This window comes from Dermacentor variabilis, chromosome 8, assembly GCF_050947875.1.
Source record: "Dermacentor variabilis isolate Ectoservices chromosome 8, ASM5094787v1, whole genome shotgun sequence".
Taxonomy (NCBI): domain Eukaryota; kingdom Metazoa; phylum Arthropoda; class Arachnida; order Ixodida; family Ixodidae; genus Dermacentor; species Dermacentor variabilis.
Genome location: NC_134575.1, coordinates 37,840,972 through 37,862,491, shown reverse-complemented (window position 1 = coordinate 37,862,491; position 21,520 = coordinate 37,840,972). Strand labels below are relative to the sequence as shown.

The 21,520-nt window shown below is 46.6% G+C and overlaps 1 protein-coding gene across 1 annotated transcript; it reads left to right on the top strand.

Annotated features, from left to right (window-relative positions):
* The first annotated feature begins 8,130 nt into the window (after positions 1-8,130).
* On the top strand, positions 8,131-21,213 carry LOC142591364 (uncharacterized). The gene is made up of 3 exons (XM_075703689.1): positions 8,131-8,174; positions 19,398-20,047; positions 21,206-21,213. Exons 1-3 carry the CDS (start codon positions 8,131-8,133, stop codon positions 21,211-21,213), a joined length of 702 nt encoding a protein of 233 aa, XP_075559804.1.
* Positions 21,214-21,520: the final 307 nt, after the last annotated feature.

The following is a 21,520-nucleotide window of genomic DNA, read 5'->3' as shown; positions in this document are numbered from 1 at the left end:
AGCGGGGGGTAGGGGGTTGGAGTTGGAAGTGCAGGTGCTTCATTGCCTGTTGGCTTCATGTGGTTGTGATTAACAAAAACAAAAAATGGAGCCCCCTCGGTTTCCTTTCTTTCTCGTTCATAAAAGGTGGCGGAAGTGTCATGCAAGGGAAAACCTACCCGTTCATAACAAGAACTCAACCCGAACTTTAGAACCGATGTCAGCGTTGGCTTCTTTTTTTTTTCTCTCTCTCGCTCTCTTTCTCTAATCATGCTTTCGTTATTTTTCGTCGTTGTGAGCTCAGTTTTCATGACAGAGATTAGAGTAGTCAGCTTCAGGTGCGTGGACTAACATTTCCTGAAATACAGTTATTAGAAGTAAAAAAAAAAAGAAATGCGAAGATTTCACGCACATGTTAGAATATAAGTGAAGCGAAGCTTCCAGCAAAACGATAATTCCAAGGTTTCTTCTTCTTTTTTACGACTAACGGCGACTAACGGCACAATGTTGCTTTACTTACATCTTATGCAAACGTGTAATCTCATGGAAATGTTTATGTTTATCCACCACGAAGGTCACGATATCACTGGCATGCAACTTTTTTTTTTTTGTGCGTGTTTGTTCCCTACATCGCAATTTACGAGCTACGCCGCAATGTGAAGTCCAAGTCAGGCGGACGCACAGTGTGTGACGTGTACGCGGCTGTGTCAGGTGATATCTTCACGTGATATCGCGTCCCGCCTGCTGAGAAAAAGAACGGTGACGACAGGTGAGGCGCGCACACAACTTTCTACGACGCGGATGAGACAGCACTTAAGGGTTCTATAGCTATGGTGTCCCAGTGGGACATCTACCCATTCGGAAGGATTGGCCACGAACGGGCGTGCACACACATACCTCGTAGCCGGTACTTTAATTCATTCGGCTCACATATAACCTTTGTGTATACATCCTCAATATATTCGCCGAGATACAGACCGAGCCAGAAGTAGAGACAGCAGACGTAGCAGCAGCAGCGCCAGAACCTGTAGAACAGGCACGAGAAGTTTCGCTTCAAAAAATGTCTTCTTCCAAGAGCAACGCGCGATCTGATCGAGCAGTCACGCCTATAGTAGCGCGAAATAGGGCAAAAGCAACAGGAGGAGAGGGTCTGGCCGCGCACTGAATCGACCTCGAACGAGACCTTGTGCCGACACGCGACAGTATATCTTTTTCGGGGAACTATACTGGCTCCTGCCTCGTAGGTCATCTCTTAACAAGCGGCACGGTTATGTACGCGATCGGCTGCTATCCCATGCCACGACGACATACTCTCCCTATAATGAGTTCTGCGGAAATCTTCCGCGATGGAGGGCATGTTGCGAAACGCAAGGTTAGCAATCGACCTGACCTGCAGGTGTCTACACCACGTGACCCATCCGACGCTAGCCAATCTGTTTAACGAAGAAAAAAAATATTTTAGAAACAAGGTGGCAGAAACGATTGTAAGTTATTACGGTGCTCGGTCGTCAAAGGTCTGACGACCAAGCGCTTGAAGTCTCACAGCCGTGTCTTGCAGCGTATACTTTAAGTTAAGTTGTTTATTTGTCTTAGTAGCTTGGCCAAAGTTAGCTGGGACGCCCTATACGTAACGATGCTCGAAGCTAACGCCAATATTTGTTCCTCCAAGAACCCAGGTTGTTTTATACGCAGCCTAATGGAGATATTTATTGTAGCAAAGCTTGCATGCGTTTTTGCATTTTGTAGCGGCACACAAAAAGTAAAAAAAAATTAGAAAGGAAGAGCTAGCCAAATAGATTATCCATAACCGCCCCACCGTTCTCTCCGTGCCTTGACCGACTTCTACGGTTGCGAGAACACCCACTCAGGCCCGGTATTCCAGGACTGTGTGCTCCGATGAGCACGGCCGGTTCTTCGAGATGGGTCGATGCGCGCTATTGAAGTTCTATAAGATCGAACGGCCTGTAGAAAGAAAGAATGACCTTGATTGTCCCCAGGCGTTCTTCCAGTCCATATATTTATATTTCGCACTCTTGCCTTCTCTCTCCGTCACTCTTTCTTTCTTCGAAGCCCTCTCAATTTCCCCGGTGTAGGGTTGCAAACCGAGAAATTCTCTTTCGGGTAAAACTCCCTACGTTCTGCCATTACATTTCTGTTTCTCTCTGTTTCTGTGTGCCCGCAACCATATCGGTTTCTACAAATTATAAACCGGCGGATAACGCGCTGACACATTTATTGCACCCTATAACGACGCCGTAGCGAACGCTCTGAAAAATCGCTCTTTCCTTGTTGTTTTTCGTTCCCCGAATAATTGAGTGTTTTTTTTTGCGACCGGCGGCACTTATCATGAGCATGAGCTACAGCGCGTAGCTGAGTGGACGGGACGGATTACTCGCTGACAATCATGTTACTGTGCTCCTCGAGTCTCGTGTTGACATATCTTGGTGCTGCTTTGCCGTGAGTAAATCATTCTTATTTTCGTCGGCGTTAATAAACGCGTGAGCAGGCGATCATTTACGGTATGCCGCCGTCATGCATCGCTTCTGAAGGTAACATAAGTAAATCCCAGAATGCCCCGCGGACTGAAAGCACAGACTGATTCATTTTTTTCTTCTTCGCAATTTGTGTTCACTTGCATTTTAAGCCGAAGCTCACCATGTCTCTTGTTACCACTGGGCGGGCGCTTTCCTGTCTGGCATAGACGAATTGGGTCCCTAAGTATGTGCTAGCATTAGTGATGCATCAATGCAGTTGTATTAGTCGGAGCTAGGTTATTTTCTTTGAAAGTTGGTTGTCTCCGTAGGTGTGAGTGATGCTTCCTTCGCTTTTCCGTGTATTTGTTCCGCGGTTCGCACCTGAAATAAATTGGTTGGGAGTGCCACCCGTGTTGGCGTGCGTGTGTTTCAGTTGCCTATTTCGAGCGTGCATTTTTTGGGGCAATCAGGTGACTCGGCGAGAACCAGCTAGGCCAAGATGAAGTCACATTTTAGGTACGTGCCCCTACTTGTGTTGTACCGTACCTGCCAACACTCCCGATCGTTTCGTGAAGTTCGCGAATTTGGACTTCCTCTTACGATTTCGCGAATGTCGCGCAAACGTTGTCTTTTGGTAAATTTTACGAATGTTGCGAATCTTTCCTGAATTTCTCGAGCAATATCGTATTTTGTCTAAACTCTCGAAGGTAAAAGAGCTTTATTTATGTATTTTATTTGTGTTTATTTCGAAATACTGCAACCCGGAAGTTGGCCCTAGCTGGAGCTCGCGGGATTACACCCCGCCAGATTGCGAGTGATTCAAACAGAAAAAAATAAAATAAACAGTAGCAAACGAGATCACTGGTCAGTGAGGTGAAATGAACTTTATTTTGATCAGTAAAATATGAATTATTGATTATTAATTACTGCTGATTAACTACTATCAAATAATTATTATTAATTAACAGAATAATGAATAAATGTGACATTTCAGTGCACATACAAAGTTGGTAACTTGAACATGTGGCAGCGGCAGAAAATTCTACTCTCCTAGAAATCGCAAAAGAAAACACTATGCTTATCACAGTTACATATTCACACGAGAAACTTGGATTGAAAGAGCGGCTGTGCCATTTACGAGTTCATCGGCTCCTAAGAGGTTTCATATATCAAGGGGTTACTAGATTAATTTTACCTGATAATTATGAAGAAATGTAAGACTACTAACATTAAGTCGAACTACCAGCGTTTGGATACAATCTGTTTGCATTAAATGAGATGGGGAGTCCTCTGTTTTGTACTTACCGAAGATGAACCTAACGCCGTTTCTATTAATGCGTTCCAGTCCAATGACATCTTTCTTGGTAGGCGGGTCCCACAGAGAATGGAAGCGTATTCCAGCTTGCTTCTTGCATGCGTTAAATGCAAAAAGGTTAACACTTGCGGCGACTCTTTCTTAGTTCCATTTCTTAAATAACATAATTTACGAAGGGCAGTACCACAAATATCGGATATGTGGATAGGCCAGCTTAAGCTACAGGTAATAGTATAGCCGAGGTGTCGGTATTTTCTTTCTCCTGAAATAAAGTTACCTTATAGTTGATCGGAAAAACTTAAGCAGGGAATCCCATATTACTGTAATTAGTCGCAATATCCAAGGTGAGTTGTCACTACGGAAAAGAAAACAAAAACAACCTGGAACAACACCACCCGTCAAAGTGAAAGCTTGCGAATCTCTTGTAATACCCACCTTAGAATACGCTGACATAATTTGGAGCCCCTATCAGCAATGCTTAGCTGACAAATTAGAACGAACACGACGATTACCAGTCCGCTTCGTACCTTCAGATTATTCAAGGTGGACCGGCGTTAGCCAGTTAATTATAAAAGCTAATTCGAAGCAGTTGGACCGTCGTGGAGTTGAAAGACTGAAATTCATCTATGAGCTCTATTATGGCCCCTTGAAGATAAATAACTCTGCTTGTTTACACCATCTGACAAGGAGTTCGCTTGGCACACTAAAGATGTCGCAGTTAAAAAATGGTCAAACAAACCAGAACTTTCATTAACTATCATAAGTATTCATGAGTACCTTTCTTTATTTGCAACCGCATTGGCCTATCGGAACAAGCTACTCTTCTCGGTTCAATCTTTTCTTGATGTTATTGCGGACATCAACATCGGTATGTAACACGCTCATGTTGCATCACTGGGCAACACACAATTTGTATTTGTATGTTACACTTACTGACATATAATTATTTGTGATGTCAACCTTGTACGTTGAATGTAGTTTAATGTGTTCTATGCACACTTCTTCACTCCTGCTTTTGGCCCAGCTGCGGCTTGCAGTATGTATACGTAGAAAGAAAGAAAAAACAAGCGGGAGGCTTCCTCTGTGCTATAATCATAAGCGGTTGTTTTATTTTACAGTCGTAAGGCACATGGTCATCAGAATGCCCCACTCTTCAATATCGGATATAGCACTGCCTGCGATGAGTCATGGTCGCCAGCACGTAATCGTCGTTAATCGTTGCGTTTAACGTAACGCCATTGGTTGTCGAACACATGATCGACTGGCGGATTCTCAAAGCCGTTTAATGTAACAAAAAAGAAAGGCGCTGGCTACACCGCCGCAGTTCAATCTACCGCACCCACTACAGCGCCAGAGCTGCCCCCTAGGGATTTTTGTGAGATGCTTGAGTTTGACGGCGATTCCTATCTCGGTTCCTCGGAAGAGGCAGCGAATTCAGCGTACTATCTTCGCAACGACTAATGCACGTGTGCAGAGGCTTGTGTTCCGTTCGTGTATTCAGTGAAAAAGAAAGAACAAGAACACATGATTGCGCAGAAGTTGAGAGAGCCTCCCTCCTGTTATAGCCTTTTGGTTAGCTCAGACGGTGTGGAGCTACCACTCCACCCCCCCCCCCCCTCCCCGAAAGATAACGTTGATACTGGTGTTGACAACCATCTCCCGGGCTGATAAGAATTTTCCCTTCAACTTCGAAGCTACGCGAGAGCGCTTGAACACCGCGCGCCGAAAGATTAGACAAATCGACGCGCACTGTATACCCACGGTTCCCGTGGGTCGAAGTGCCAGAGTCTCCTCAAGATGATTACCGCTTTTCTTTTTAGTTTTTATGCGTTGCATATTGCAATCACTCAGTTCAGCCCTTGAGCGCGGCCGGGCAGCCACCATTGAGGGTATGAGCCATTGTTCATTGCTGCGCGTCTCATATGTGGGTCTATTCTCTATTAAGTTTGCTATGTTTGTTATTAAGTTGCTTCTATTTTTATGCGTTGCATATTGCAATCACTCAGTTCAGCCCTTGGGCGCGGCCGGGCAGCCACCGTTGACCTTTAGCGCAAACACGTGACGTGACGTCACGACAGCCGGAGGAAAAGCTGGGCCCCAACTCGCGCAATATGCAACGCATTCTTGGCTTAACCAAGCTAAGCCTGGCCATTTTTTTTCTTGCGCCTTCGTATACGAAACTAGGAAGTGGAACTCGGCTGCACCTGCGTGTAATCGCAGCACACGCCTTTTCGAGCGAAAGCTACCGGTGCAGCGGAGATCACTCAGCATGCAGACCTGTAGGAGCGCTATTCGATGCGAAACTGCCAACGTCGTTATGGTCTATCTAGCCTTGGTTTTCGAACCGTATCTTTTCTCTTGGTTCGTTTCTCGTCTCCCCTTAGCTTACATACTGTAGGCAATGAACACGCACACATTTTTCTTTTTTCTTTTCTTTTTTTTTCGTCCCGCCCAAATTGATAAAGGCACATTTTAATTCGGTTTCCTCTTCGCGCGTATAACGAAGCCGGTTTTCCTCATTCTTCATGCAGCCATCGAGCCTAATGGCTGTTTCTCCCGTTCTATTTATTATTTTTTTTCTCGCCACGCTTTGCTCAATGCACAAAGGCGTCGGCCCATCGCCTTCCTGAAGACTAGCTCGACAGATTGCAGCTTTACCGCCTGTTTTCTTTTTTTTTTTCATTATGTCTTAATTTTTGAGTTCGCAGAGATAGGTTAAGTAATCTTATTCTACGAGCAGTGCTGCTCTGCCTTTCAAGGTGGATTTCTGGGGACGGCACGTGGTGGGGGCCGGTTAAAATATTTGCGTATTTCATTTTTTAAAATTCTTTGTTAAACGCGTGCGCATCGGAGGCTGGTATCGTGGGTGACGCCCGCGACTGGCCCGCTCTTACGCAAGCAGTACACTTATTCACTTAATGACATTTACTCGCTCCTTTATATGTTTGATTGTTCTTTGATTGTTTCGCATTAATCGAAAATTTCAAAAGATTTCATTGAGCATTCAGCACAATCCGACCTGTTCCAATTCGGACAAACTGAAGGGGGCAGAAGTTACTTCTTTGACAAATCGCAATGTCGACGTGAATCTATAATTAAAATCGTATTCATTACATTGGGAAATGATAGGGGAAATCGCACAGCGAGATCCCGCAATGTTGTCATGGCGCGTCTCTGTTTAGCACGTGGCATAAATTTATGGGCCTGGTAGAACAGCTGATGTTACAGAGACACATCTGCATATTTTCCATAAAGTTTCTAAAGATACCGTTGTCAGGGACTTCACGTATGTCGTATTGAAAAACCTTTTTTTTTTCTCTCAGGCCTTCCTGTCGCCGTGGCCAAAGTGACAACTGCGTCCTGCTCCCGAGCACGAGGTCGCGGGTTCGAATCACCTGGCCTCATTCGCGTGGGAAAGGCACGTCCAGCACGATCACCTATACTGAGAGCATATTCGGTCTGGTCGTTTCAGAGCACTTTGCGGGCTTTCATATGACGCGATAGGCGTGATTTACCTCTTGATGCCTAGGGGCACGCTAAAGTACGTTAATCACTTTTGCAGTATGTTCTGGCTACCGGATGCAGTGTGTTACGACAGTGCAGTCTTCGCATTCTACCGGTGCTAGCATATGGAGCAGAAACTTGGAGGTTAACAAAGAAGCTTGAGAAGTTATGAACTGCGCAAGGAGCGATGGAACGAAAAAAAATTTTAGACGTAACGTTAAGAGATGGGAAGAGGATGGAGTGGATAAAAGAGCAAACAGGGATAGCCGATGTTCAAGCTGACATTAAGAGCGAGAAAAAATGGAGCTGGCAGTCCGTGTAATGCGTGGGGCAGATAACCAGTGGACTATAAGAGTTACATAATGGGTGCCAAGGGAAGGGAAGCGCAGTCGAGAGAAAGAGAGACAGAGAGACAGATAAACTTTTATTGTGTAAAAGGACTTTAGCGCAATGTTCGCTGTCTGCAGTCTGCAGCCATAAGACGCAATCAGCTGGGAGAGGCCTTTGTCCTGCACACACACACACACACATATATATATATATATCGATGTGCCGTCAGAACTATTCTTTCGACTTGGTCTCGATCTGCTCGGCCCTTTTTCGACGTTGCAATCTTGCAATAAGTGGGTCGTTCTCGCCACTGATTACGCGGCCCGGTACGCGATCACGCCAGCTTTGAGCACGAGCTGCGCAACTAAGGTGGCAGATTTCCCCTCGCATGACGTCATCCTCCACCACGGTGCACCCGGGCACTGACCGTGGCCGCCACCTTCTTGTCCCGAGTAGTTGAAGACCTACTTCGCTCCTGTTCTGCCCAGCGATAGCTTTCCACCGCCTACCACCTGCAGACAAACGGAGATGACGGAGCGGTTCAATCGTACGTTGACACAGATGCTGTCTACGTACGTGTCCGACGACCACAGTGATTGGGACATCAACGTTACCCCTTCGTGACCTTCCCCTATAGTTATATAGGCCTTTCACCCGCTTTACCTTCTGTTCGGCCGCGACCCTTCTTTGCCCTCTGGCGCGCTGCTTCCTTCCTCTACGAACGCTTTGACTGAATTCGCTGAAGTTGTCTTCGCGCGGGCTCGCACGGCATGCCAGATTGCACGCTCCCGCCTCACTGAGTCTCAGGCCACGCAGAAGATCCGGCACGACAGTAGACATCGCGGCGTTCCAGAGAGAGAGAGAGAGAGAGAGAGAGAGAGAGAAGGGAAGACGGAAAGGCAGGGAGGTTAACCAGACTGAGTCCAGTTTTATACCCTACATGTGGGGAGGGGAATGGGGAATGAGAGAGAGAGAGAGAGAACTTAGGTGTAGGATGTCTATTGTCGGGCACTCAAGTCTGTTGCCCTCAGTTAGCGAAAAAGCGCTCGAACTGCTTTCTGGGATAATGAACTGTGAGGCCAGGCTCCCAAGATCTTCGCTTCCGTAAATGGCCTGTCATCCAGTCTATTTACACACTGGAGAACGTCTCCAACAAATGGAGACGTTCCATTTTCTCCTGGCTCTGTTGTCCTCCTGCGGAGACCATGTCGCCGCGTCGGCTTGTCTGAAAACCTGCTACCGCGCTACACAGGGCCCTCCCTACACGATATTGCGTCAGCTTGGCGATGTCAACTACGACATCGCTCCGCTGGACTCGCGTGCCCCACGGACGTTGTGCGTGTGTCCCGGCTGAAGCCTTACTCTGCCGCGAGTTCACATCCCTTATAGTTAGTGCCGAGACGGCGTCTTTACAGGCGGGGGTTATGTTACGGCACAACCTCGCCATTCAGAAGAAGATGATTTGACGTGTAGAGGTGGAATCGACGGCCATCCTGTTTATGCCTCGTCGTCTGATTTGAAGACATTGTAAATACATCTTTATATGTGACTTCTGCAACGTAACAAATGCATACATACATACATACATACATACATACATACATACATACATACATACATACATACATACATACATACATACATACATACATACATACATACATACATACATACATACATACATACATACATACATACATACATACATACATACATACATACATACATACATACATACATACATACATACGCACATATCGCCAACTCAGGAACAGACCACAGCAGCTGCTATGCAAGGAAAGCTTCCCATAAAAATAAAGCGAAAACGGTAATAAAAGAAATGGAAACGCGATGCTGCATGCAGGATCGCGACTAACGTTACTAGAGCCTTGGTTCTACTAACTTTTCTCGCGGCTATACTAATGGTCACGCTCTTAGCCCAGTTGTCAAGGGGTTTCTCCTCCGAAAACTTCGCTCTTTGCCTGCACACTGCCGACGTGCATAGCACTCGCCGTGACCTGCCTTCAACGGTCTTGCCGTGTTGAGCGGTGAAACGTGATCTAGTGGCGTTCAGTGCAGAAGTGGTTAAAAGTGACCGCGTGCAAACGGAACTACTTTAGCGCAAGGCCTCCGCCGTGCAGCTCGGGGCTTAAAACTTCCCCCCATAGGTGCCAACCTCGCCGGCAGTCGCCAATCCACTTATCCGCACCTCGCCTATGGCATCTGCGAGTACAGCAGGCGCAGTAAATCCAACAGAACGACCGTCATCGCGATCCGAAGCGTTTGTAACGGATTCTCTGAGTACCTTTGACGTACGCGAACTGCATCTTCGACGAGACTCGAGGAGATTAAGTCTTCGTTTGGGCGCCTGACGTCCGCGAGCTGCCCCGACGCCGTCTGCAAGATTCCACGCGCGTCGTCTGCTACAGGCGCCCTGAGGCACGGTGGCAGAGCCGCAGTCCTTGAATACTAAAAAGGTGCCGTCTGAATAAATGTGCAGAAGGCTGCTGCGCGTCGCTGTCGCCAGTGTTGTTGTGCTTGGCTCAAACATCATATCCTCGAAGTGTCCTCAAGACACCGTTTTCCGCAACATCGAAATGGACTTGTCAGGCACTGCTGCGGAAAGAACAAGAGCGTTCGAGTACATAAATATGCAGCTTTGGGAGGCATACTTTCATACTCTGTGTGAAGTAACCTTTAGTGCGAAGCCTGAAGCGCGAGCCACGCGCTTAGTGTCAATGCCTTATACGAAACTGTGCGACGTCGAAATAGCGCTGATATCTAGCGGTGCGTGCCAATTCTTTTATCCAGTTGATTGCCGCGGGCTTTGGCAACGAGCAACGCAGCGTGTTGTAATTCGTTTCAGCGAAAGTGATCGATCCGTAATCTTTACTACCCCGCGTAATTTTCTGCTTCCCCAGAAGGCTTATTTAGCTTTACCGCGCGTTCTTTCTTTAACCCTGTAATGCTTAAATACAATGTTCCACATCGAACAACGATATACGAGTTTGTCCGCCTTAATTGCTGGCTATAGAGAATGCACTTGTCGTAAAAAAAGACAATGAATTGTCATTTTAGGTGAAACCTGATTATGAGTACTGAAAGTAAATACTTATTTAAATAATAATTAGATTGTTACACTATGCACAACTGAGAACTCACTGAAGTGTATAATAAATTCAGCGCGACTATAGCATATACGCCGTAAGTTTACCGTGCTTTAAATGAGAACATTTAGGTGTCACACTCACCGTAGCGTAAACGATACGTTGAGCATCGCGCGCTTAATATCTCTCGATGCGATGCTCTATTTCTGCCTGAACTCACCTTGCGCTATTGCCACTTGTGTCAAACATCTTCTTGAGCCCGGCGTAGCTTATCCTGACGCAGTGTTCAAGCAGGCCAGCCCTGCAAAGTTCGGTAAAGCGAGAAATAAAACCGCAGGCTGAAGCGCCTGAACTCGTCACGCATCGTTGGATTTCGACGGCCGTTGAACCTCAGCACCACCACCTCCTGCGCTTGCATACATCGTCACCGTCTAATACACTTTGGCGTCTCATATTACACGCGCACGAACGTCGCCTTTCATCTGGGGGATTTACCGTGTCCTGCCCTCTCCAGGCGTGCGCCTTCTGAATAATGCGCGCGTCTGAAGCGATTCCTTCACAAAGGGAACCTGTCAATTTTCTCCCCTGTTCATCTTCCTTCCTCCTCCTCTTTCTTCTTTTTTCACTACGCTCTCTCTTTTCGACAACATTCCTCTTAATTTTTTTCCCTTTTGCTTCATATTCCGTTCCTCGTTTCTTCCCACTTGATCCACTTCTGCTCTTCGATTTATTCTCGCACAACTCCCTTTTCTCTCATTATGCACACCTAAACCTTTTTACCCGCTTCCTTATGTTTCGTTCCCGATTTTCCGTTTCATTGCGAGTTGCCCCAGCTTTTCCTTCTTCGCATCATCTCGTTTTCTTTCCCATGTGTGGTTCGACTTCTGTTCCGCTTTCTCCCATTTTCATCCTGATTTCATTCTAATGTTCTCGCATCTCCCTACCCTGCGCATCCCAATTTCCTTATAATACATTCCCATTTCCCAGTTTTGTTAGTTGTCCTAATTTATTCCCTTCTTCACTCCATCTCGTCCACTTTTTCCAATATGGTCTGCCTTCTGCTCCTCTTTTATCTACTCCTCCTTTATCTGCTCCTCCTTTATCCCCTCTTCGGTCCCTTTTCCTTCTCACTTTATCGCCACTCATTAATCCTTTGGTAATCCCTTCCTTCTATTTCTTTTTCCCTTTTAACCTGAGTTCGCATCCAATTTTTCTCGTATTTTTATTCCCCATTCGGGCTCCCCCCATTTCCCACGCCCTGCGTGGAATATGAGTATAAGGTCAAAACACGCTGTCCTAAATTCCCCAGCTTGCCATTCCTGTTAATAAATTCTAAATTCCAGTTCCCTTCAGTTCTACGACTAAAACGGATCTGAGCCCATTCGGCAGTAACTAGGCGACCACATCGCATCATTCCCATGTAAACCGATTGGAAACAGCTTTATCTGGCTTTTAATTCTCAAAAGCGAGTAAAAGCGGAGGTAGCGCAGGCCTACCACGACTGGTAGACGGACGCCTAGCAACATAATGTGGTGATGGACGCCTGCTGGTACTGGAGTGCATAGACCTCCCTCTCTCCCCCTCGGCCCCTCGCCTCTCTTAAAAGGGGAATAAAGTTCATTCATTCATTATAATAAAGCATACATTGACTTAGTTTCTCTGTCCTCATCATCATCATCAGCCTGGTTACGCCCACCGCAGGGCAAAGGCCTCTCCCATACTGCTCCAACAACGCCGGTCATGTACTAATTGTGGCCATGCCGTGCCTGCAAACTTCTTAATCTCATCCGCCCACCTAACTTTCTGCCGCCCCCTGCTACGCTTCCCTTCCCCTGGAATCCAGTCCGTACCCTTAATGACCATCGGTTATCTTCCCAAGCTTCTCATTACATGTCCTGCCCATGCCCATTTCTTTTTCTTGATTTCAACTAAGATGTAATTAACTCGCGTTTGTTCCCTCACCCAATCTGCTCTTTTCTTATCCCTTAACGTTACACCTATCATTCTTCTTTCCATAGCTCGTTGCGTCGTCCTCAATTTGAGTAGAACCCTTTATTATAATAAAGCATACATTGACTTAGTTTCTCCGTAACAGTGACGAACATCTTTTTTTTATTCCTGAGCACTACAGTATAAAAACTCTGTTGCCCAAAAAAATGGTGTTAGAAAAGCTTAAAACATCTTGCTGAATATTGGTGTTATCTTTTCGAAATTATTTGCCCTTTGACAACTAAACTTTCCTACGCAGAGGAGCAATTTCTATGAGTGCACTTTTCATTGCAGTTTTCCTTTCACTGCACTTCGATACCCAAAGCGTAGCCCTATCCTGCCTAAAGTGTCTGTTTAGTTTTCATTGACAGTTGTCATCAACAGAGAGCAACACTTCATTGATCACAGTCAACAAGAAGTCAACGTAGATATTGCCGCACCTTTATCGTGGACAATGGCGGAAATTAGCGAAAAGAAAGCCGTTGACGCCTTTCCAAAAAAAAAAGAAATACAACGAATAAAGTACTCACGGAAACCGCGCTTCGTCCGGTGTGGCAGAGCCTATCAAAACCGTGCTTGAATACCGTTACTCTGCTTAAAGTACGCTCCAGTCGCACAGGCGAATAAAACCAGAATTGTGCCTGAAGCTTTATGGGCCATCCTAACTTAATTTCATTGTGATATTTTTTTTTCACATCCCTTCACTTTACGAAAAAATACACCGTAGCCAACATTGAGAAGGTGGAACCATTCCGGTACTTTTTATGAGGCTGAACCGTCCGCGCATTAACAACAAGCTTACTAATCAGCCAACAAAGTAGTTCACTCACTGGGTGAATGACCGACCATCCAGCGATCCTAGCTATATCGGGTGTTTCAGCGAATACTTTCACAATATTTCTGATTGGCTGTGTGGGAGCACAATTCTAGTTCATGAGCTGGTCTACTCGAAGGGGTGCGCATTATTTGCACGAAAAAATAAAATAAAATGCATAATCGACTAATCGACAAAAAACAACAACAATCAATTTCTTTAACTAATCACCTTATGGCACATATTGTAACATATACATTCTAGCTGGGGAGTTCGCAACGCCGATCCAGTTGGAAGGAATTCTCAGGATGACCTAACCAGTGGATGAACTAACCAGTTTCGAGATATTAATTCCCGAACTTTGCGGAGAAACATCTTGGCATTCCAGTTACTTTTGTGTCTCAATGCATAAAACGACGTTTTGTTAAAAAGGTAAGAGGAACGAAAGGGCATTTTTAACGCAAGTTTGGCGACGCATATCTCGTATATGGTGTCGTGCACACAATTCTTTTCGACTGGAAATGCTTTGCAGTTTCACCCACCAGAATTTGTAAATTTCAACGTATGCCATAAGGTAATTAAACAGAAACCTAATTAGAACACTTTTGTTAATTACTCAATTATGTATTTCAATGTTTTGTGCATGTGCGCATCTTCGAGTACAGCAGCCCATGGACTACAATTGTGCCACCTGCCACAGGCAATTCTGAACAAAAACTGAAAGCGTTCGCTGAAACACCCTTTACAACTAACTGACTGACTGACATGCTGATTACATACTTACCGACTGAGCGACAGATACAACGACTAACTAACTTATTCACCAATCAACTATCCTAATCGCTAACTAATTGGCTTCCTGACTGACTGACCGACCAACCGACCAAACTATCGACCGAAAACCAACCAAACAATCAACTCACTCACTACAACCTACAAACAGATCAACCAACTGACTGAATAACTTACCGACCAACTGAGCGACCAAGCAAACTGCTGAAGAAAAAAAGAATTAACCGGCTATTAACTTACCGACAGACTGACTGACAGAGCGAATAACTCACTAACTCGCTTAACTCCCAGTCTCGTCAAACCTACGCATTTCCAACTCATTCATTTACCGCACTTTCGCTCACTTTCGGGTTCAGTTTGCACGCCGTCGAAATCGCCCGGGAAACGCAGCGACTCGCGTCGGCAACCATTCACGTCAGGGAAAGAAAGGGCTCGCAGGCCCGTAAACGTGGCCCGGGAGAGACGCACGACGGCGTCGCAAGGTGGCGCGCTGATCGCCTCGCCCGTAAACTCGTCCGCTCCATCGCTCGCTTGCACGCTCCCTTGGAGCCCCCGAGCGAGCGAGCGAGCGAGCAGACGTCGCTGGTAATTATTTCTCCCGAGCTCGAGCGGGGAAGCCGTCTGTTTGCGCGAAGGAGTTTCGCTTACCGCTCCGCACGCGCGCGTCGCATTATTCAACGGAAGTGTATGTATGTATGTATGTATGTATGTATGTATGTATGTATGTATGTATGTATGTATGTATGTATGTATGTATGTATGTATGTATGTATGTATGTATGTATGTATGTATGTATGGCACGAAAGCTGCACCGCTGAGCCACATCCCTAAAGATCTCTTCCCTGCCCCATTTCAGCGAGCGAGGAAGTTCTTTGTGCAGACGACCCATTCCCTCACTGCAGGCGATTGCTCTCGGCCACAGATGCGGATGCCATTAGTGGCCAGGGAAGCGAATTTGTGCCGCGCGAACGCCAGCCCGTCGTCCACGATTGCGGGCCAAGGCGTCGAAAGCTGATTAGCGGAGGCAACGACGCGAACGCGTAGTCTTGCAAAGCCCGTGTACCCTTTTTTTCTTTTTCTCGATGATTTCGGAGCACGAGGATTGATTCCTTTGGGGATGTGCTCAAAATACGATCTTCCCAGACTTCAAATACCAGAATAATAAAAAAGAAAGGTTCCAGAAGAAGCCATTTCACGATAAATCGACGTTAATTAGCATTGAATCAACGTATAGCGACGTACCGTATAGCCAACGTCGAAACGTGTCATCTACGAGGCACGTGCGCAGCCGGGCTTATTTCTCGCGCTTCCAATGACGATGCTGATGGCGATAATTCATTGTCGTCTCCTTTGAAACGGAGTGGTGGCCAATAGTCGCCTAGCCTGATTGAACTATTGGTAACATATTATTACGATACCATCGAGCGATGCTCAAGAGACGAGCCGCCGCGAGACCGCCGATGAAGTTGGTCGATGCGCTTGGCGCGAGCGAGTGTCGGACTGGCTGACTGGCTCCAGTGTAAATAGCCTGTAAATAGCCTCTTCTGTCTGTGTCTTTCCACACGCAACATTCTGGCGGAGGTCAGCGTTCCCCCTCCTCACTACGGAACACCGAATTGGTCGGTACATCGAGCTTGTCACCATGCCTCCCGGTGACGCGCCCACCTCTGCAACGGCTTCGGCTTGTCCCACTGTTCCAATCATCACGGTCGCCTCACATCGCGACCCAGGTGTGCTCTCTGGCCTGGAGGGACAGGATGTTGACGATTGGATCAAGCTCTATGAACATGCCAGTGCTAATAACAGGTGGGACCCAACAATTATGCTCGCCAATGTCATCTTTTATCTCGGCGGCACCCCACGCGTGTGGCACCAAACGCATGACGACGAGATAACCAGTTGGGACAGTTTCAAGGAGAAGCTACGGGAACTGTTCGGCGACCACATTGGGCGCAAGGCTGCCGCGAGAAAGGCTCTTGCGTCTCGTGTTCAGTCATCTACGGAACCGTACGTTTCTTACATCCTCGACGTCTTGGCTCTATGCCGCAAAGCTGACGATGCTATGTCCGAAGCAGATAAAGGTAGTAAGGTAGATAAGGTAGTATTACGATATCATCAAGCGATGCTCAAGAGACGAGCCACCGCGAGAACGACGATGAAGTTGGTCGATGCGCTTTGCGCGAGCGAGTGTCGGCCTGGCTGCCTGGCTCCAGTGTAAATAGCCTGTAAATAGCCTCTTCTGTCTGTGTCTTTCCACATGCAACAATGTAAATGCTTATCAGTTCTAGTTCCTTGCCTTCATCTCCTTAATCGTTTCTATATTCCTTAAAACCTCTATCGTCTGCCTTATACAGTTACCTGTGCCTCTAACTGATCCGGTCCTACTTGAGATGCTGCACCTTCGATTCTATTTGACCAATCGCACGCGCACAATGTCCTCGCTTGGCGTGTGTGTGAATGTATATTCAGAGAAAATCACGTGAACAACCATCAAAAGGACTCTTGGAGCCTGGAAGCCAAGTAGCTTTTATTTAACACAGCAACCTGCTCAACTCGGGACACTTAAACATTGATTTACACAAACACCGAATATAAGGAATGGTACAAGGAAACTTTACGACTGAAGGTAATCTCAAACGGCGCGCTCCCGATACGGCGTTTGATAGGAGCCTGTTCGTTGTCCTAGTGAATGATACGAACAGATACTGTGTTCACAAGCTCTCGAAACTCAATACGCCGACTACAACGCAACCTCACCATAGTAATTCCCGACAGAAACGAAAATAATCATGATGCATCACGACTATCAGAATTAAATATGTTCGGGTAGTGAAATGTTGAACCGCATTCAACAAAAGGAAAAAAGAAAGAGAAAAGAACGTTAGCGTGAGCCATTGGCCATAGAGCTAGGAGAAGGAAAGTTCCATAAAGCGATGGATTTCGGCAAAATAAATCTGGCCTGCTTTGAGATGGGATGCTGAGTGTCCATTCCTCTCTGTGCATGTATGTATTTCGAAATTCAGAGCATGCATTACTATGGAATCGAGAACGGAAGTTGCGCACACTGCAAAGAAGATAGACTCAACACTTGTTTATCCAACCCACACCTTTCTTCCTGTAACATCGCACAATTTCTAACGATCATTTAAATATAATTTAACCATTTTTCAAAATTTTACTTCAAATTATACCACGTTACACGACTGCACCGTTCCCCCTCAACCATGCACCCAATATGCCGCTGGCTCCTTGTCCAGCACCCGGCAGTTTATTGAGCGTAATTCATTGACAGCAAAGCGTCGTTCGTTAGATGTGCGTGCCACGCCACACAGGTTTAGTGCTAAATGAATATGCTGATGAACTCGCCGTAGCAGCCCACGACGGCCCTGTAATCACTATGTTACCAAAGTCCTCTTTCATCTCAGCAACGCATTTCAGAAAAAAAATATCTTTGGAGCAGCAAGTAACTTTCACGAATCTTCATTGGATGCCTATGAATTTCCGCATCAAAAATTTTCTCATGGAAAAATCATCATCATCAGCCTGGTTACGCCCACTGCAGGGCAAGGGCCTCTCCCATACTTCTCCAACTACCCCGGTCATATACTAATTGTGGCCATGTTGTCCCTGAAAACTTCTTAATCTCATCCGCCCACCTAACTTTCTGCCGCCCCCTGCTACGCTTCCCTTCCCCTGGAATCCAGTCCGTACCCTTAATGACCATCGGTTATCTTCCCTCCTCATTACATGTCCTGCCCATGCCCCCCATTTCTTTTTCTTGATTTCAACTAAGATGTCATTAGCTCGCGTTTGTTCCCTGACCCAATCTGCTCTTTTCTTATCCCTTGACGTTATACCCATCATTCTTTCCATAGCTCGTTGCGTCGTCCTCAATTTGAGTAGAACCTTTTCGTAGGCCTCCAGGTTTCTGCCCCGTACGTGAGTACTGGTAAGACATAGCTGTTATACACTTTTCTCTTGAGGGATAACGGTAACCTGCTGTTCCTGATCTGAGAATGCCTGCCAAACGCACCCTAGCCCATTCTTAATCTTCTGATTATTTCAGTCTCATGATCCGGATCCGCGGTCACTTAATGTCCTAAGTAGATGTGTTCCCTTACCACTTCCAGTGCCTCGCTACCGATCGTAAACTGCTGTTCTCTTCCGAGACTGTTAAACAGTACTTTAGTTTTCTGCAGATTAATTTTTAGACCCACCCTTCTTCTTTGCCTCTCCAGGTCAGTGAGCATGCATTGCAATTGGTCCCCTCAGTTACTAAGCTGGCAATATTATTAGCGAATCGCAAGTCACTGCGGTATTCTCCATTAAACCTTATCCCCAATTCTTCCCAATACAGGTCTCTGAGTACCTCCTGTAAACACGCTGTGAATAGCATTGGAGAGATCGTATCACCATGCCTGACGCCTTTCTTTATTGGGATTTCGTTGCTTTCTTTATGGAGGACTACGGTGGCTGTGGAGCCGCTATAGATATCTTTCAGTATTTTTACATACGGCTCGTCTACACCCTGATTGCGTAATGCCTGCATGACTGCTGAGGTTTCGACTGAATCAAACGCTTTCTCGTAATCAATGAAAGCTATATATAAGGTTTGGTTATATTCCACACATTTCTCTATCTCCTGATTGATAGTGTAAATATGGTCTATTGTTGAGTAGCCTTTACGTAATCATGCGTGGTCCTTTGGTTGACAGAAGTCTCAGGTGTTCCTGATTCTATTTGCGATTACCTTAGTAAATACTTTGTAGACAACGGACAGTAAGCTGATCGGTCTATAATTTTTTTCAAGTCTCTGGCCTCCCCTTTCTTTTGGATTAGGATTATGTTAGCACTCTTCCAACATTCCGGTACGCTCGAAGTCATGAGGCATTGCGTATGCAGGGTGGCCAGTTTTTCTCCAGATGGAAAAATAGATGGTGCTTTATTAGAAAGTATGAACTATCGCTTGCGAGCCTGTGTCGACGTGACACAATCGTCGCCACGCATTCGTTGTCACACAGTCGTCGCGATGCCGTCGTGGTCGTTCAATAGTCGTCATTCTAAACCTCGTCATCCGACTCTCATCGTGTAGCCGCATCCTCATCTTACTCTCATCGAGTATCCGCATCTCATCGTGTAGCGGTATCCGCATCCGACTCTCATCGTGTATCCGTATCTCATCGTGTAGCCATATCCTGATCAGATTCTCATCGTGTATCCGTATCTCATCGTGTAGCCATATCCTCATCCGACTCTCATCGTGTATCCGTATCTCATCGTGTATCTGTATCCTCATCCGACTCTCATCGTGTATCCGTGTCTCATCGTGTAGTCGTATCCGCATCCGACTCTCATCGTGTATCCGTATCTCATCGTGTAGCCGTATCCTCATCCGACTCTCATCGTGTATCTGTATCTCATCGTGTAGCCGTATCCTCATCCGACTCTCATCGTGTATCCATATCTTATCGTGTAGCCGTATCCTCATCCGACTCTCATCATGTATCTGTATCTCATCGTGTAGCCGTATCCTCATCCGACTCTCATCGTGTATCCGTATCTCATCGTGTATCTGTATCCTCATCCGACTCTCATCGTGTATCCGTGTCTCATCGTGTAGTCGTATCCGCATCCGACTCTCATCGTGTATCCGTATCTCATCGTGTAGCCGTATCCTCATCCGACTCTCATCGTGTATCTGTATCTCATCGTGTAGCCGTATCCTCATCCGACTCTCATCGTGTATCCATATCTTATCGTGTAGCCGTATCCTCATCCGACTCTCATCATGTATCTGTATCTCATCGTGTAGCCGTATCCTTATCCGACTCTCATCGTGCCGTCGTGGTCAGACGGTCGTCGTCGTCAAGCTGTCGTCATGTCGTCGGTCGCTTCAGAAACGTTGTCCCATTCTCGTCACGGGCCGTCGTCGCACCCGCCTTCTTCGTTGCATCGATATAATTCCTTCTTCGTCCTTCCATCGCTGTCGCTGCGTCCTCCTCATGCCGTCGTACTCACGGTCGACTTTGGCATGGGAGCGCCACGGCAAAGCGAGTGGGTACCGGAGAGACCGCGTGTTGCACATAGCCGAAGCAACGGAAGTATCAAAATGAATACTACGGATTCGAAGTGAAACGTCTTCAGCAATAGGGCGTTTCGGTACATTGCTTGATTGCTAATCGCAATAAAGTCGACACTCATCGCGAGATGGCTTTTGCCGCAACTGTAATTCGCATATTTGCCGTAGTATTCGATTACTTCAGGCTTCATATAACTAAGTCAGTCCAATTTCGATTTCATGATTCGCAGTTGCTTCGATTTATTTTCCTCCAAATCATTACTTTATTAACCATTGTGCCATCCTGTGCACGACCAATATACCTATAAGGCGGTTTCGCCATTACACTGAGGAAACAAACTGGGAAACAAAACATAAGATGGCGGTATTCGCATTGGGAGAACGCTGCTGTGCCAGTAAATGAGTTCCAAGCCTAAGTAACCGCTGAAGTATACCACTTCCTTTCTTCCCGTCCTCCGAAAGAGTCGAGGTGAAGTTAAGGCGCTTCGCGAGCGTTACAGTGCTTGTGCGCCGCGATTCGCAATCGCAAAAGTGGCAAGACAAAAGAAGAAAGTGCGCCCGGCGCAGTATGTACGTGTGCGAGTAAATTGAGCACTCTGCCCGATTGCCAGAACGTTGCCACAGCGCTATCCTCGGCGCGGCGGCACCAGCAAACACACCGACAACAATCGATTAATATAACTTTTAATTAGTGGAGTAGAAAAGTTCATAGAAGGACTGCAGTGCCCCTGACGTAATCGTAGCATGAGGCATTTTTTTTTGGGGGGGGGGGGACACGTCTGCGCATTCCTTCACTGCTTTTCCCGAGTGGCGGCCTTCAGGCTGCTAAGCAACCGCGTTATGCGATGCCGTTCAAGCTCATGCAGCAGAAGTCTCCGTTTTCTCAGGGAATGGTCCACCCGGCCGCAGATGGTCCGTGTAGTCGGGCTGCTGCTTCTTCGCGATCCGCGCTATTATCGAAAGCGGCTGCCCCGACTTTCTTTTCGTCGGTGATCCTCCACGGCTGCGGCATGTGGGCTCAAAGCTCGAGTAACGAAACGTATAGCAGCCTGCTTATTATGTCAGTGAACTTCACGAAGCTCGAGGTACCGACGGCCGCATTGCTGACCTCCCAATTTTGTAAACTGCGGACACTC

Bases quoted from the DNA above. Each gene is read 5' to 3' on its own strand.
- LOC142591364 (XM_075703689.1), top strand. From the start codon at position 8,131: ATGACGGAGCGGTTCAATCGTACGTTGACACAGATGCTGTCTAC. The intron at 8,175-19,397 runs GTACGTGTCCGA...CTCATCGTGTAG, and splicing joins TTGACACAGATGCTGTCTAC to CCGCATCCTCATCTTACTCT.